At 33.5% G+C, this 17,606-nt stretch overlaps 2 protein-coding genes and 1 pseudogene across 2 annotated transcripts; all 3 read right to left on the minus strand.

Annotated features, from left to right (window-relative positions):
* Nucleotides 1–598: 598 nt before the first annotated feature.
* LOC118059803 (germin-like protein subfamily 3 member 2) lies at nucleotides 599–1,479 on the minus strand (annotated as a pseudogene).
* A 2,124-nt stretch (nucleotides 1,480–3,603) lies between these two features.
* On the minus strand, nucleotides 3,604–5,724 carry LOC118060076 (germin-like protein subfamily 3 member 2). The gene has a single exon (XM_035073199.2). It carries the CDS (start codon nucleotides 4,597–4,599, stop codon nucleotides 3,967–3,969), a length of 633 nt encoding a protein of 210 aa, XP_034929090.1. The 5' UTR covers nucleotides 4,600–5,724; the 3' UTR covers nucleotides 3,604–3,966.
* Nucleotides 5,725–5,862: 138 nt separating this feature from the next.
* Nucleotides 5,863–10,473, minus strand: LOC118060075 (ACT domain-containing protein ACR12). The gene is made up of 10 exons (XM_035073197.2): nucleotides 10,214–10,473; nucleotides 9,714–9,771; nucleotides 8,734–8,856; nucleotides 8,031–8,125; nucleotides 7,835–7,919; nucleotides 7,609–7,668; nucleotides 6,844–6,899; nucleotides 6,614–6,719; nucleotides 6,441–6,509; nucleotides 5,863–6,167 (listed from the first exon to the last, which is right to left on the minus strand). Exons 1-10 carry the CDS (start codon nucleotides 10,396–10,398, stop codon nucleotides 6,105–6,107), a joined length of 900 nt encoding a protein of 299 aa, XP_034929088.1. The 5' UTR covers nucleotides 10,399–10,473; the 3' UTR covers nucleotides 5,863–6,104.
* Between the last annotated feature and the right edge of the window lie 7,133 nt (nucleotides 10,474–17,606).

Below are 17,606 nucleotides of genomic sequence, written 5' to 3' on the forward strand. Positions count from 1 at the left end.
TTTTTGGGGGGGGGGGGGGGATTGTACAGAGGTGGGCTTGAATTCTGGGCTTCAATCATGGGCTACTTAGCTGACTAATAGGCACAACAATATAGGGCCTTTGGGTATAAAATAAAAAAACTTCAACGTTGCCGTTTTGGGACAAGAACATATTCTCTTGTATTTACAGTTTAAAAAAATTATATTAAAAGCCATTTCAAAAACTATCTTATAAATATATTTATTTTATATTTATATTGTTTTTTCAATCAAATATATTTTATTTATTTGTAATTTCTTCGTAAATACCAACCAAAGACTTGACTTGGTGATCAATTAGGCTTAAAACCTAGGTTGCTGAGTCGAGTGGATTTACTATAATTTATCTAATTTTTTAATCTTCTTTAAATCTCTTTCAGTAAATAAAATCAAGTTTTTTCACCGACCCGATGTGGGACAGGTCTTGTAACGATTGTTTGTGGATGATTTGTTTTTTCCTTGGACGAGAAAGGAATTGCCTTCACCGGCATCCGAACCACTGTTGAATGGCAAGGTTACTAAAGGCTTGGTGATGCTTCTGACCTAGAAAAGAAGATGCAAGAAGTAAAATGGTGCTCTCCAGTAAATTCTGCAATACAGATGATCCATTAAAGCATTCATCAGTTGCATTATTACAAGGCTGCTTCGGTGCGATCCACCAGAAACAGCAACTTGGAACAGAAACCAAGCTACTAAACTTGATTCTGCTAATACAGCTTAAAACTTTGGACTTGCCAATACTTGCATTCAAATATAGCAATAGAGTCTGCTACAATCCCTTTATTTAATGTTTAAATTACCACTCAATGGTCTCGATCGATCGTCGGCAGGTTGATTGGCGGCAACTTATTGCTCTGGTCAGCTAGTTAAAGCCAGCTTCAGCCTTTCCACACAAATGTAACTCTCCCCTCACCTTCTCGAGAAGTTCTTCCTTCACTTCACATCCAAATGCCGCAGTTGGAAACATCGACTTTCCAGGATTTTCGCTATTATAGATGCCCAGGAGTGTTCCTTGTATTTCTCCAATGTTCCTATGGAAGTGTACCAGGCCCCTTGGAATTACAATCACGTCACCCTGTTCAATCACCTTAGCAAAAACTTTCTGCTGTGAATCAATAAACCCTGAATAAAATGTCCCCTCGAGCACACACACAGCCTCTGTTGCTCTTGGATGCGCATGAGGCAAAGCGAAACACCTTGAGTTCTTAGTCCTGGAAAGTTGTTTACGTTGACAGAAAGTACTGCTTGCCCTGTTTCGCTGAAATTTCCCGTAGAATTTAGCCCGGAAAATATGAAATCTTCAACGGTGACAAGTGATGGATTCTTGCATGGGATGTAGGTTTCAGAATCTGTAACGGCTATGCAGTAGTCTTGGACCGGGTCAGGGTCAGAAGCCACGGAGCCAACGAAGAGGACGCCAAACAAGATTCTCACCATTAAGGCCATCGTTTGGAGTCCTGTTTTCTTTTTCTTGGATTAGAAGCAAAAAGTAGACTTTGATCTGTCGAATGCTCCTTAAATACTAGTATAGCTCTGGCGGTGCAACAGTACCCTAAACAGCGTACCTCTATAGTTAATACATGTTTTAACCCTCGTGATTAATTTTGGGATTATTTAATTAATTAGTTTCTATGCATGCATCATAGCGACCAGCCTACATATAAGTTAAATTACAGCTTGGAAATATTCTGGTTATCTGATATTTTATTTTTTGAATTGTTTGAGTGAGATATTATGTGAATTTCTAAATAGCAGGTACACGGCAGGCTGGCCGTTGGATTTTTTAATTAGATTAGAGTTTAGTGTAAACAAATCCAACCAACATGATTGCCTGTGGATGGTTTTTTTTTTTTTTATTTTTATTATTATTATTAAATTAGAGCAAGTGAAACACCTTAGTTTTTAGTCCTGGAAGGTTGTTCACATCGACAGTAACGAATGCTAGCCCTGTTTCGCTGAAATTTCCACAAGAAATATGAAATCTTCTACTGTGACAAGTGATGAATTCTTGCATGGGATGTGTTGGAATTTTTTAAAAATTAAACATGGCTAACGGTACTTACATTTGAAATCAAATTTAAGGTGGATTGCACTTAAGGTTGTTAGAAATACTTTTTTAAGTTAGCATTAAAAATATAATGTAAATTTGGATTGTAAAATGCAAGCAAATTTTTAAACTAATTATATATTTATAATTCCAGTTAAAAAATTAAATTATATTAAAATCTGATAAGAAGTGTCAACAACATTATAATTAATGAGTGATCTAAATAAAATAAGAGAGATAAATAATATGAATCAAGAAGTTAATAACATGAGAATAAAACTTCTTAATACAAGGGGGGACACTAAATGGTAAGAGGTACACAATAACCTGGTGACAACCTGGTTTTTCCCATCACATCAAGTCCTAATGGATTCTTTTTAGATTACAAGTTAATGATCCCCTAAACAATATTTAATGTGCGATAAAAAATTTAAATTAAAAATAATTACTCAATATTAAATAAATAAAATAGTATAATAAAAACAAAATTTCTTTACATGGCCTGAATCTTCGATTTTCATATATTATTTGCAGTCTTGATTTCAAACACTGTGTTTTTCCTTGTCTGGATGAATTACTGGGTTTATCATATATAGTTGAAAATATTAAGATGTCTAGTTTCCGGCCAATCTTGAATCACAACAAAATCCTCCCTGTAGCTCTAGATATGTCAAAGCAATACACGAAGGTCTAGTTTTGCAGATTCGACAAAATTTATTTTGTAACTTTGACCCTCTGAAATAATATGTTCTCACACTCCATTTGACCTATAAGTTTACCACAATATAGTTTCATGTCTCTAGTATTTCCTTGTAGCTCGATCCGATATACAATTTGAGAGATATATCTGATGTCGCAAAACTAGTCAGCAAACATTTTAAGACTAAATTTGAATCTAAATTGATTCATATCATAAGTTTAATAAACTCGATTAAATCATATTGATTTTACACTAATTAAATTTGATTTTATTAATTTTAAAGTTTTTAATCTGATTTTATACATCATATACATACTTCATCATATATATTTTTCGAGTAAACTCGCGAACACTCACTTTAAAATTAAAACTTTGCGGAAAAATTTGAAGTCTTGTACGGTGACGGTGATGAATTCTTGTCTTGCTCGTGGGATGATGGTTGCAGAGTGGTGTTCAGAAGACCTGGACCGGGTCAGGGTCAGAAGCCAAAACGACAAGCAAGATTCTCCTTAAGCAGTACAGCTTCCACGTTGCCCAAAATGTACCTCCATAGTTAATTCACGAGCAGATGGTACAAAACCATGTGATTTTTGAGGAAATTTGGACCCCCTGGCCATAATTATCGCTTTGATTCTCCTTCTTGGTCAGCAGTACTGTTTGTCTTTTTTACTGGTAAGCATTGACGGGAGCGTGATGCATCAACAGAACACAAATAATCAATATTCCTTTCCATGCTCGCTCCTTTGAAATGTATAATCTCAAAGATATTAAACTAATAAAATTTTTAAACAAATCACGTGTATTGTTAAACATGCGACGTGAACAAGTCTTGGCCCCCTACTTGTTGAACTGGATTCGCAAATTTTCATGACAATCAAGTTTGTTTGGTTCAAAAGGGCAACATCATTAGTTGGCTATCATAAAGATGGGATGGGATGTGCCAAGAGGCTTTGATTTGATTCATTATGGAAATTAAAAGGTGGATCTAAAGATACAACGTTAATCAATTCTTCAACGAGTTTATGTATAATCTCTGAGGATCCGCCAAAATTATTTCTACCAAGCATTTCGATTCTTAACATTGTGAAGTTTGAGAGCCCTTCTTGATCAGATCGAAAAAGGAACTGCTGGTTTCAACATTACATGTTTTTTTCTTAATCCGTTGAACCTAAGATCGAGCAACAGCTAGCCTTCAGTCTTTCTAACACGAAAGAAACTTTTTCCTCACCTTGGAGATGTCCTTGCCCTTCAACCCAAAAGCCTTCTCCAAAAGCTCTTCCTTGATTCCACATCCAAATACCGCAGTAGGAATCTTCATCGATCCAGGATTTTCGCTATTAAAACTGCCCACAATAGTTGCTGGTTTATCTCCAACATTCATCTGGAAGTGTACTAGACCCTTTGGAAACACCATGACCTCACCCTTCTCAAGCACTTTAGCAAAAACTTTGTTCTGCGTATCGACAAATCCTGAATAAATCTTCCCCTCAAGCACATACGCAACCTCTGTTGCTCTTGGATGGAAGTGAGGCACATTGACACCACCAGCTTCAAAATCTGCACGCACAAGTGACATGCCTAGCGTGTTGAGGCCCGGGAAGTTATTCACGTTGACAGGAATCGATGCAAGCCCCGTTTCACTGAATTTTCCATGAGATTTGATCCCAGAAAATATGAAATCCTCCACCGTGGCATCTGATGAGTTCTTGCAGGGGATGTTGGTTGCGGAATCAATATTGGCTATGCAGAAGTCACGAACTGGATCAGGATCGGAAGCCAAGGACACATAACCTTGAAAGAGAATGGCAAATAAGACGGCCACCATTAAGGCCATTGTTTATATGTTTTACAGCACTCTTTTCTCTTGGATCAGGAGAAGAAATAGTGTTTCAAGGACTTCAAAGATGGGCTTCACACAATAGAACAGTAAGCAAAATGAACTATACTTGCCACTGTTCAAGACTGAAAACCAAGTATAATATATATCACTGGTAGAGAATGAGTACTATTTTCCCGTTCACATACATAATGGTGTGGATCCACACCTTTTCTTTACAACGAAGTCTGTTCGATTACAAAGGGAAAGAGTACTAGTTGGCCATCATAAAGAGTGTTTACTTTCGGCTTTTTTTTAGGGTTAAATTGGTTAAAAGGTGGGATGATGAGCTGTTCTAAGGGGCTTAGATTCATTACCGAAAACGTATATCCAAAGATACACCATTACTCCATTCCTCCACTAATCCCTGTGCTGTGCTCCAGCTGCTACATTAGAAGAAGAAGACAAAGTAAATAAAGCCCCACATTACCCGCAATACCATGCATGTCCTATGAGGATCTTGGTCTAGAGAACACGCTGTCTTAAGGTCATTTAAATACAGTTTCTTTTTTTATCCTCCCACGTAGTTTAATAGGTTAATGGGTCACCCAGCCCACCAACCCCGGGTTATTGGTTTTAGATCGACTCGCCGACCCTTGGATGCTATTTGTGTGCATGAATTACTGATGCTATGTTTTTTGTCAGTGTCCCTGTGGCGGGTGGGTAGTATTTCTGTTGAAGTAGACAATCAACGCCATGTTTAGAACAGCCATTTTTAGGTTGCCCTCGACACTCAATTACTCGGTTTTGGCGCGTTTGATCTGACCAAACTGATGAAGGTGAGAAGAGATGGTGATTTCTAATGGCCCACAGTCGAAAAGAGGGGTTGGAAACGGCCTTCAATGATATGACCCATCGAGAGGGAGTGTCTCTTCCTCTTTCTTTTTCGGAGGTACAACTGAAGCCTAAAGAAACGACGACTTGCATGCGACACTTTAATAAACCTATTTTTCAATGAAGGTGTTGAGATAGATAGTTATAGAGATTTCTCTGTAGAGCTTCCTTATAGACCTGAAAATAATTAATTCACAACTAGATGATGCAAAAAGAAGAACGAACAAATTTCTTGGCCTACAAAAAGCACCATGCAAAATCCCAGGCGAACCAGTTTTATATTTTTCTTCTCCTTATTCCATGGAACTGATCACAGGTTAACTTCTTAACCATGGCTCCCACTTTCCTTGTCAGAAATATAGAAAGGAGCAAAACAACGAGCATGAATTATTGGTTTCAACATCCCATGTTTTTTCTTTTGTAATTGGCTTGATCCCATTTTCAAGGGTCGACAATAGCAGGGTTACAAGCATCTTTTCAGAACATGCCAGCTTGCAGTTATGGAACATGATCACATAATATCTTGAAGCATACAATTCACAGGTACAAGAAACATGAGCTCAAAGGCGAAGTGGTACAAGAAACGTTACATTGGGTCTACAATCGAGAATGGCGGTTAGCCTCTGGTACTAATAGCTATCAATATCTGTTTCAGGCCTCCGAAGGTAGTAACGCAAACAGTTCACTAGGACCTGCAGATTCAAAAAAAAAGGGAATAAAGTGGTAGACATGATATGAAATTGAAAGTAAACTATGCTTAGGATCTTAAATTAATCTAGTTCTGTAAAGATACAGCACTTTCTTGTACAGATCTAGAAGATGAGCTCATATATTAATTGATTGTAGGATTCACTTTACAATTGTAGGAAAACAGGGAAAGAGAATTGGGAATCTATACATAGACCAAGAAAATGTTGTTTACTCCATTATTATCAAACAACCATTGCTGGAACCCAACTAATTACCTGAGACAGGGAGCTGGTCAATGCTGCCCCTCTGTAGCTGACATGAAATTTATCTTTGGCAACTAGTCCCTGTGAGATGACAGATAAGTTAATTAGAAGAGAATGCAAAACCAAGATTCACCTGATAGTGTGTGTGCATCAGGTTGGGGAGCACGAGCGAGTAAGAGAGAGACCTCTGTATCGATCTCCGCAGATTCGACATCAATATTGACATCAGCAATGATTTTGATGATTTCTACAAGTAATCCAGGTCGATCTGCTGTCTCGATGCAGAGCAAGCTGATTTAAAAAAAAACTCTCAATTTAATCTGTCCCAAATGGTAGGTTATTAAAGATAAAAATTAAAAGAAGCACATATAACTTGTGAATTAGAATAGTAATAAACGTTAAAACAGAAGCAAACCTCCTCTTAGGTCCGTCTTCTTCGACATGCACTTGAGTTGTAATATCAACATCAAGCTGCCATAAAGGAAATTATGAATATAAATTCAAATTTTGTAAAGTCTACTGTAGCACATGCAAGGCATCTACTAATCCAAGAACAGATCTTCACCAACGAAAAACTTGATTTAGATGCTAATGGTGGAGATTCAATAGAATATATACTTCAATCAATGCAATAACCAAACCTGACAGAAGCAAATACACCATATTAATCAATTAAAATAAGAGAAGCATCTGTACAACATAACTTATTAATAGCATGCCAACTGCAATCAGAAAGCATAAGACCCTACAGTTCGATAGCTGAACAGCAATTGAACTTTGCCAGGATATAATTCGGGGCACACCACAACAGTTACTCAATATGTGGACAAATTATAAACGTCAAAGCAAATAGGTGCACAAACCGGAAGCTTCATGCTTCAGTTGGCTCTCCATGACAAACTTTAATAATATTTAGTATATATATGCGCCAAATAAAACAATATGAAGTGTTTGTGTGTGTGTGTGTGTGTGTGATTGATTTAGCGCACGTGTGCAACTGATCTTGTTGCAATGGCAGACAGGCCTCTATGATGCAAATATCCAAAATATAGAAGATCAGATGAGGATAAAACAAACCAAATCAATATGACAAGAAGTTCATTAAGCTAAAAATAAGCTTTCATGACGTCCTGCTCTCAATTATAATTACACGCGCACAGAGGGACTAGTATAGAAGCACCTTTTTCTCTGGAGCTTTTATTCCAAAAGCCTCGCCCATAGCAAGTCGCTCACTAGATTCCTAGCGAGAAGGCAAACAAAGAATAATTTATCACCATGAGAAATGTAAAGAAAATATAACAGAAATATCTCTAATATCCTAACCACAAAAGGCAAAAAAAAAAAAAAAAAAAAGAAGAAGAAGAAGAAGAAAGTGATAGATCCGGGTATCAATTCAGCATACATACTGGATGGTACTTCAAAAGATTGTTGATGATGGTAAGTCGAATTCTCTCTAGCATATCAGGATCTTCAACCTTGCGACCAGTGTCCCTGGCATAACCAAGATCAATCACTAAATGCTAAGATTTCCGGTAAAACATTAACACGGGGTAATATCTGATCCAAGTACAGGGGCAAAATATATTTTAAAAGAAAACTCACAATCGTGTAATGAAAAACTTAGTTTGTTTGACTGGTCCATCAGTGAGAACAGTTCCCTTTGCCACATCCAATCCCAAATCTTTCAGGGCATTCATCTGTCCCATGACAGAACAAGACAAGTTACAAAACCTCCAAATATTTTCAAGCAGCATATCTGATATTAGATGAAGGCAAGTGCATATTTTTACTTCTTGAAAATATCAATCATATGCATGCATTTGGAGGTACCCCTGATGGTCCTAAATACACGAGACTAACATTAAGCAGTGGCTTTGGCTCAATAACCATCAAAGCAATTGGAGCATTTCTGCTTGTTGAATTCTGATATACAATAACTACATTTTCAATATATATGAAGATTACACTGCCTCAGAAGCAAGTCTCTTCTGGCATTTCAAGGAAATTGAGCTAAGAGCCTGCTTCTGGGCCGCCTCATCTTCAAAAAATTTCACCCTTTAAGGCGATAACTCCCATCTCATGTATAATAATAAGAAAACTGAAAGATCATTTGCATAACACCTTTACAGCCCATCCTCACATGAGAGACAATCAAAAGGCCAACTATGTGATGGTGGTGGGTTTGGGATTAGAGGAGGGCTAACCATCTTACGTGTAGCCTGCACTTTCATTTTGATGTTGGCAGTGTGGGGACTAAAAAATTCTAGACCAGAGAGGACAGAGTCAGTTAAAAAAACTACTTCACCGTATCAATAAGAGCTCCAAGACGATCTCCAAAGCTGAGTTGCACAATTGTTGCATCAGAATCTGAATCTTGATCTATCAGAACTACTGGCATGGGAACTGAATCAGCATCCTGCTCGGATTTCTGCAATTACTGTTAACTTGTAAATTTCACAGCAAATTCTAAAGCCACCTGTGAACTATTGCATACATTTCTGCTACCGATTATTAACATAGGTAAGTCAACTTCTCAGTTCCAAATGTTTCACACACACACACACACACACACACGAGCATGAAAAATCTGATATTGAACTCCATCTACAGTAACTATTTCATAGCGATCTCGATTGGACAGCACGGTCCAGGTGATGAAGAGTTCAATTGGACAATCAAAACTCACAGAAACAGTATACTTGAGTCAAAAATACCGGAAAAAAAAAAAAAAAAAACTCCTGGCTTTGATGAATTGCAGAAACTATTATTAGTCCATGCTTATAAATTTCATCAAATAAAGACCAGGATTAAAAAATTAACCCCCAAGACAAGTAATAACTCAACCTGCAAAACCATGTAAAAATGCCTTTATTGAACTTCTTTTGTGAGCCCCGTGGACGAAAACCACCATGCTAAGTACATGAGGGAATAGACATCAATATCCACTAACCGAATCACAATTTTTCCAATCAGAGAAAAAAATCCAGAAAATCATGACTGCGGTGAGAATTATCAACATTATTTTCACTATCACCTCCAGGAACATTGACCACACAAGACATTTATCACGATAAATTCCACTTGCAGGAACTGTTTCCTTCAACAATTAATCAATCTTATAAACAACATATATGTATGTATCAAATACAATCCTGCTTACATGATGACAATGCTATACTAATTACCCTATTTAGATTCATTCAATAATATCTCAGGGCAATCAACAATAAAATAGATAAAACCACATTCCACGAACGAGATGGCAGGAGGGAAAAAGTAGCTGACCAGAGAGGTTGAACTTGCCGATGCATTCAAATCATTGACTGAAGCATATAAAATGTTCCTGCATAACACTCAATCATCGATAAGCAACGAGAAACACAAATTTCCGATCAGCTAAAAAACAACTTAAAAGATTATCGTATTTCATGAGTTTGATAAAAACGCAGATAAAGAAAGGGATTAACAGATTGATAACTGAGTCTTTGATATTTATATCTAAATTTATTAGAGTGGGAAAATAGCACAAAAAAAACTAATAAAAATATCCACTGTCGCTTGCTTTCAATTTTTAATTTCTATAAACATCAAAAAAACTCCAAACTGCATATTAAAAAAATCTCAATGTTTCTCCGTAACCAAACAGACCGCTAGAATCAGTATAAAAAAATAATAAAAAACGACGAGAAAAAAATGAAGCTAACAGGAAGTAACAGATTCTCGGAAACCAGTGTCGGTGTGTCCAAACAGGGAAGACGAGAGAATCGGAGAATTTTTAAGCTTACTTTTTACTCGAGGAACCGATTACTCCAATTCCAAGCTCGGAAAATTTGTTACGAATCGGAGAGAAAGTGAAAGCGGACCGCTCATGAGGAGAAATGATTAGAGGAGTGGAATTGAAATCCTTAGATCCATGGTGAATTTGAGCAGGTGAAGAAGAAGAAGAGAGGAGACTGTTTGCGAAGGCCATGGAAATAGTTAGAGAAAGAGAGATCGTTTTTTTTCCCCGTATTTGTTATGACTTATGAGATATGAGTGTCCGTTGATGATTGCGAGTGGGTTTTTATTTGCAGGAAGAGGAAGGCGAGTGAGGGTGGCGTCAGTGTGGTGGGGCCCATGAGTGGTACGCCAAGTAGGATTGCTTGTGTAATGGGGTAAGCCAAGATATTAGGGGAGACTTCTGTTTCGCACCCTTACATGTAATAACTTTCAATTTCAACCCTTATTTATTAAATTTTTAATTTGTTTGTTTTTACTTTTGTTTTTAACCTTGAAATCATAATTATCAACCCTACCCAAGTCACAGTTATCAAGTATCTGGCACTGTGTTTTAAATGTATTATTAAAAAAATTTATTTAAATTAATATTTTTTTGATATTTTTATATTAGATCATTTTAATTAGTTGAGGTTAAAAAAAATTATTTTAATACATCTTGAAATTAAAAACAACCACCACCGCATTTCTAAATATCTAATGATAAATTCTTGAAATTGATCTAGTTTTTATCTTTTAAACTATGATAAATTCTAAAACAAAGTTATTTGATTTTGAATATTATTTTAATTATTTTTTAAGAATAAAATGTTATTATTTTAAAAAAAATTAAAATGATATTATTTTAAATAAAAAAATAAAATTAATCTAGTTTGGTCTCATATTTAAGTTTGAATTACAAGTTGACCGATTATAGCGGTATAATTTAACCAAATCAACTCCCAGTTTAATTTTAAAAATGATTCAAGTAGACTAGGCTTCATGTTACAAGTAGACCATTCGAGCAACCTGACCTTAATAACCATGCTTAGAATGACTAATGAAAATTTTGTTTTGTTTTTTTTTTTATAGAAAGTCTACTCATTTTATGATGCTTGATTGAGTCAACCAGAGTGCATAGACAACAGTCCAAAGCCCTCACCTAGCATAAATACTTTAAGAAGATGTGAGATATACTTGTCAATTATACTTTATAAAATAAAAAAATGCTCCATGTTAATAAAATATCATAAATACAAAATAAAAATTACTCAAAATTCTATTTATCAAATATACATAAAAATAATAAATATATTTTTTAAATATTTTAAAAGTTTATATTTACAATTTTATGGAATACTTCCAGCCACCTTGTGTCGGTCGTATAAAAACATTTCAAACACGAGTCAAGACAAAAAAAAATGGAAAAGTTGCGAGAGGAACTGGAATTTTTGGAATTACCTGCTGTATGGGTGATTTAAGTTTTTAAATATAAGGGTATAAGTGGAATTTTAATGAATATATAGAGGCAAAAACAAGTTTACTGACGATATTATTTTGTTTTGGGCGGCTGATATCGTGTGGACTCTGTGTGTGTGGCGTGAATAACCGTTGACGCTGACCAGGATTTCACAGATCAATGGTATCATCAAACGGACGTCAAGATTTGCTGTTTACTACGCCGATGAAATAGTTACAGGTAGATAAAATACCAGATTAGATGATTAACAATTTAACATATTTATTTTCATGCATGTTCTGGATTGAAAAAGTCAACGAGTATATTAGAATAAAAATGTGTTTGTATTCGTGGGAAAAATTTATGGTGCGTGATAATATAAGGACGAGAGAGGAAATAAAATTCGAGATGTCCTTAAAATAAAATAAAAGGTATCTTAATTTATAATTTTCTTTTTTTTTTCCTTACCTTTATCTTTATCGAGAGTAAACCAAATAAATTAAAATTTATAAATATTATTGTATTTGATATAGTTTTAAAACTTACAACAGTTAAATGTCAGGGTCAATTAAAAAAAATATTATAATTAAAAAAAATACATGATTGAGTTTTAGTATATTAACCGATGGGTTAGCTAGGAATTTTAACCGGTCACCTCATGTCAACTTCCTCCTTTATTTTTTGTGATACCAGACTACTTTATTTTTTGGATTGACCTTTAAACTAGTTTGGATTTTTTAATTATTTGATTTCGAGAATTAAAAAAAATAATTGTATTTAGCTATGTACTTTAAATTAATAGTGTTTTTTTAATATGTTGCACCTATAAAGAAATAACTTGTCTAGTATTATAATAGCAGCTGTTTTTTAAGTGATTTTTACTTGAAAAATAATAATTTTTTTATTTTAAAAAATTCATTATTGACATCAGCATGTCAAAATGATCTGAAAACATCAAAAAAATAATTTAAAACAAAAATAAATAAAAAATTTTAATTTTTTAAAAAATATTTTAAAATGTAAAAACAAAGATGATCAACGATTGTAATAAATCAGAGTATCAGTACTTTAAATGTTACAACATGCAAAGACAATTGGTATAACACGATCTTGAAAAATAAAAAAACAAATGTTAGTTATTGTGTGTTGTATAGAGTTCATTCCTTCTTTATTTTTTCTCCCAATAAATCTCATTTTCTCTTTTCATCAAGGTAGTGTGGGATAAATGGCACTTGGGTTACGATTCTGAACTCGAGGGGAATGAGTTGGGCATCAGGACTCATGATCAATAGATCTAGTGCAATGACTCAATTCTATTAAATCCTTCATCAAGACATGATATTCATGGGACTTGGGATTCTAGATATTATTATTTGTTTTAAAAATATTATTATTCTTATCATAGTTAATATTATTAGTATAATAATTAATAAATTTTAAAGAAAAGATTATTATTTATATTGTAATTTTTGATGGTATTTTTTATAAAAATAAAAAGCGAGGCCGCAACATGGTATTATTAAAAATATTCAACAATTCTAGGTATCAATATAAAAAACATTACAACATGCGTTGTCAATATTATTATTCTTCTTAGAATACAAAGTATTCATCTCAAATATATTATTGTGTTTTTGTTATAATATTATTATTTTTATAATAATTCAAAGTTTTAATATAAAAAAATTATTATTTATGTTCTAAATATTTTTGGAATTAAAAATAGTGTCATGTGTGTTATGAATATTATTATTTTTACTATAATCAAAAGTATTAATATTAAAAATATTTTTTTGTATTATAAATATTATTATTTTTATAATAATTCAAAGTTTTAATATAAAAAAATTATTATTTATGTTCTAAATATTTTTGGAATTAAAAATAGTGTCATGTGTGTTATGAATATTATTATTTTTACTATAATCAAAAGTATTAATATTAAAAATATTTTTTTTGTATTATAAATATTATTATTTTTATAATAATCTGTGTTATTGATAAAATAATTACTAAAATAAAAAAAATATTGAGAACAACCAAATATTTGATTTGCAAGGTAAAATTAAAAATTACTATTAGTATTATTATCATCATCATTAATAAATTTTAAAAAATTATTATTATTATAAAAAAAACCATGTGGGGACACGTGGCGCTTGGGCTTCTGCATGGGGTTTGGACCATAGTTTTGAAACCCGGACCGGCCCGACGGGTCGACCCGGGACCCGGCCGACCCAGGCCTAGGACCGGTCCGGGTCTAAGTAAAAACCCGCCTAGGAGATGGCCCGGTGAAACCCGGTCGACTCGGAACCCGGGTGACCCGGACAAACCCGGCTGAGACCCGGCCTCTTTGTTTTTTTATACATACAGAGTCCGAAACGACGTCGTTCGTTTTGGCCATTTAAAGTCAAAACGATGCAAATAAAGGATGAAGGATGCAAAATTGCAGACAAAGATAACAAGAAAAAGCAATTTCAATCGCATAGCTCCTATGCCCGACTGCCCGTAATACACCTCCACCCCAAACACGACATCCTCTTCGTAGTGATCCCTGCTCGTTCATGTAGATTCCATTGAAGACAGTATACCCGGTTTTGATCAGATCCTGCATCAAGACATGATTTGAAAAGCCCATCTTCAAAGTTCTGTGCGTGAATATCAGCGTTGTCATTGATGCATGATTGTTGTTATTTTCTGTTCTGATGCCCATGTGTTCTCTCTCTCTCTCTTTAAGATTTTCTTTTCGTCTTTACCTTCAATTATCAATTTAAAGAGAATATCTATTTGTTGTTGATTAAAAAAAAACGTTTATTTGTGATTGGAAAGTGGATTGAAAGTTGGAAAGCAATTTGAAAGTTGAAAAGCGGATTGATGAGAAAGAGGGATAAGAGGGGAATTGTATTTATTGAAGTTTTTATTTGATTTTTTTGGGCTGACCCGGGCTGACCCGGGTCAACCCATCTGACCCGTGACCCGGTCATTAGACCGGGTTGACCACCGGGTTGGGTTTCAAAACTATAGTTTGGACACACTCCCTACGCACACGTGGTGCTTGGTCATGCCTCATTACTGGGCATATCCCAATGCACACATGGTAATTGGGCTCCTGCCTCGTTTATGGCTACAACATTGCATACAAGTGGCACTTGGGCTCCTGCCTTTGTGCTGGACACATCCCTACGCATAAAGAGGGCTCGGGTTGTCTCACTAGAGGTTGGATACATTTCAGTGCATACGTGGCGCTTAGGCATATTATGACTCAAGTATTCTTGGGCTCCATATGATGCATAACCTAAAATAACTTTGGGTCATTAGTTGTGATTGTCTAAAATAGAGTTGGATCCTACATATGTAAGACCAAATAATCTTAAATTGTGCCACCATCAAGACCTAATTTTATATAAAAATAAAAAAACGAGCCCGCGGATAATGTGGCCACCTAACTAGTTTAGATGCTAAATACTAAATAAACAAAAGAATAAAAGAACATTTAAAACTGCAGCCAAAAAGTACCCTTTACCGTTAAAAAATAATAGAAAGGTGTAAAAAAGTGCATAACCAAATGTACCCGTATTAATTTGTAAAAGTTGCTCTAGTATGCTATTTTTTTTCTTTCAATATCTTCAAATAAAATTGTACGGAAAATAAATTATTATTTCTTAAAAAAATTTAAGAATGTGTCTTCTATGTCGGTCTAATAAATCATAACAGGTAAATTTTCATAAATACTGGTTTTTAAATTCAAATGAACAATTTATCTATCCAAATACCTTTTAGATATGCTGACCGTTAAATTAGTTTTGGGTAACTCTTGGTTCCAATACATGGAACTCGTTCAAGGTTAAAAAATAGTTTTAATAACTTTGAAATTTTTTATTATAAGTCATACTGCAATTTATTTTTTTTGAAATTAAAAACTTATAGACTCATTCGAATAAAAAATTTAAACAAAAAACCATAATAAATGAATAAAAAAAATTAAGAACGGTGAAAATTGATTATTGTCTTGATGTAGAAATCCTTGTAATATATAAACACAGCAAAAATTATACGAGAAGTCCATAAAGAATTTACACACATTAATGGGCATTATATTTCCAAGATCAATATTTGCTTTTCATCTCAAAGAAAATAACGTGAAAAATGGAAAAGAACACGGCCACGTGGAAAGTTGTTACGGCCAGGACGACACTTTCTCGGAATAGGAAGTGTCCTTCTCCAAAGTAAAAAATCTTAGAAGTTTAGATTTTCGACGATAATAGCAGCAGCAGTAGTTTTACAGTGGAAGCGATGACTTGATTCATGGTATAAATGATATTGCTAATGTGCAACAACGTGAGGAATTTTTTTCACAAATATTACAGTTACAAATAAAACTAAAATTCATTAGTTTTTTATTGTGGATTATATATCATGGATTAAACGAATAATCAGCTCTTCAATAACTAGAGAAGTGGAATTGTATTTTCACATGTTTATTTCACAATATAATTTACTCATATGCCCTTGAAAAAAAAAAGAAAACACAACTAATATCTAAAGAGCGTTATCAAATTTTTACATTTTTTATATAATGTAATTACCACATCGTTTCCAAGATCAGCCTTTTTTTGCCTACATCAAGAAGTATTTATAGTTTTTTAACCTTAATTTTTTTGCAGTTATCTTATTGGGTTAATAATGTTCTAGCCTTTCTATAATTTAAAAATAATGATTGGCGCGTGTGGGGAGGCATGTACGGCCTCTCCTGGTAATTGCTGGTAGCCTTCCGGGGAGATGACTATTGGCATCCATGGCAAAGAGAAGCTCTAGCGACAATTTCTCCCCTCCTCTTTTCTCTCTTTTCAACTTAAAAAGGCATGTTGAGCTTGGAAAATTGTAAAGTGATCCTCAATATTTTTAATTATATAAAAATTGTTTTTTTTTTTAATTTTACCACCTAATTTTTGATTTTTTATATTCTTTTTTTATCAAATTTAATCCTATTGTTTTGATTCATATTTAGTTTGGTTTTAATCCTTTTCTTATTGGATTTTATTTTTCGATCAAATCCATAATCATTTGATTTTAACTATTTTTTTTATTGGATTTGATATTTGTTCTTATAATTGAAATTCCTTTTATTTTGAGTTTTTTTATTAATTGATTGTTTTGAGGCAATTCCATATCTTATTGTTTAATTTCATTGAATTTTCATATTATATCTATTATTTATTTTTTTATCGTGCTTTTGAAACCAGGTCTAGGAGTCGACCCTTGTCATGTCCTAAATCATGGGTTGGGTTGAATAACTGGGGTTATTGTAATCAATCAGATTTTTTTATCATGCAGAAAATAAAAAATAACATTATTTTAATAAAAAAAACAATGGCAGAAAAATTAGTGGGTGTTGACATGATTTTTCCCTGGCTATCCACTTAATTTTTTATTTAGCTTAAAAGTAAAAATAGTGTTATTTCAGTAAAAAATAATGAAGAATAAATTCAATTACAATCCTTTTTTATTGATCTCTCCTTTGATTTGTTTAGATTGATTTTTTAGTTTGATTCATTTCCATTTGATTTTGTTTCATTTTAATACTAAATATGGTATATATTCCTTTGGTTTTTTTTATAGATTTAATTCTCATATTTTTTAATTGTCCTTCTTTTTCTATCATTTTCTTATTTTGTTTTCTTTCAATTTTATTACTCTATATTTATTTAATTTTTTGTTATCTAATATTGGTTATCATTTGTTTAATTGTTTTTTTTATGTTTTTTTTTTAATTTTATTTTTCGATCAAGTCCCTTGTTATTTTATTTCATTAGTTTTTGCACTAAATTTGGTTCTCATTGTTTTGATAACTATATATTTTTTCTTTTTAATTTTTTGATGGTTAGGTTTTTTGTTCATGATTTTTTTTTAATCTTTTACATGGTCATCTCGATTTCACGATCAAAGTTGCTGATTTTAAAATT

The sequence above is a fragment of the Populus alba genome, chromosome 10, assembly GCF_005239225.2.
Source record: "Populus alba chromosome 10, ASM523922v2, whole genome shotgun sequence".
NCBI lineage: Eukaryota > Viridiplantae > Streptophyta > Magnoliopsida > Malpighiales > Salicaceae > Populus > Populus alba.

What these genes read in the sequence shown, in the direction of transcription:
- LOC118060076 (XM_035073199.2), bottom strand. Translation starts at nt 4,599, where the DNA reads ATGGCCTTAATGGTGGCCGTCTTATTTGCCATTCTCTTTCAAGGTTAT.
- LOC118060075 (XM_035073197.2), bottom strand. Translation starts at nt 10,398, where the DNA reads ATGGCCTTCGCAAACAGTCTCCTCTCTTCTTCTTCTTCACCTGCTCAA. An exon ending in AAGTTTTTCATTACACGATT is followed by an intron (nt 7,920 to 8,030) that starts GTGAGTTTTCTT and finishes TGGTTATGCCAG; the next exon opens with GGACACTGGTCGCAAGGTTG. An exon ending in TAAAAGCTCCAGAGAAAAAG is followed by an intron (nt 6,900 to 7,608) that starts GTGCTTCTATAC and finishes CCTTTATGGCAG; the next exon opens with CTTGATGTTGATATTACAAC.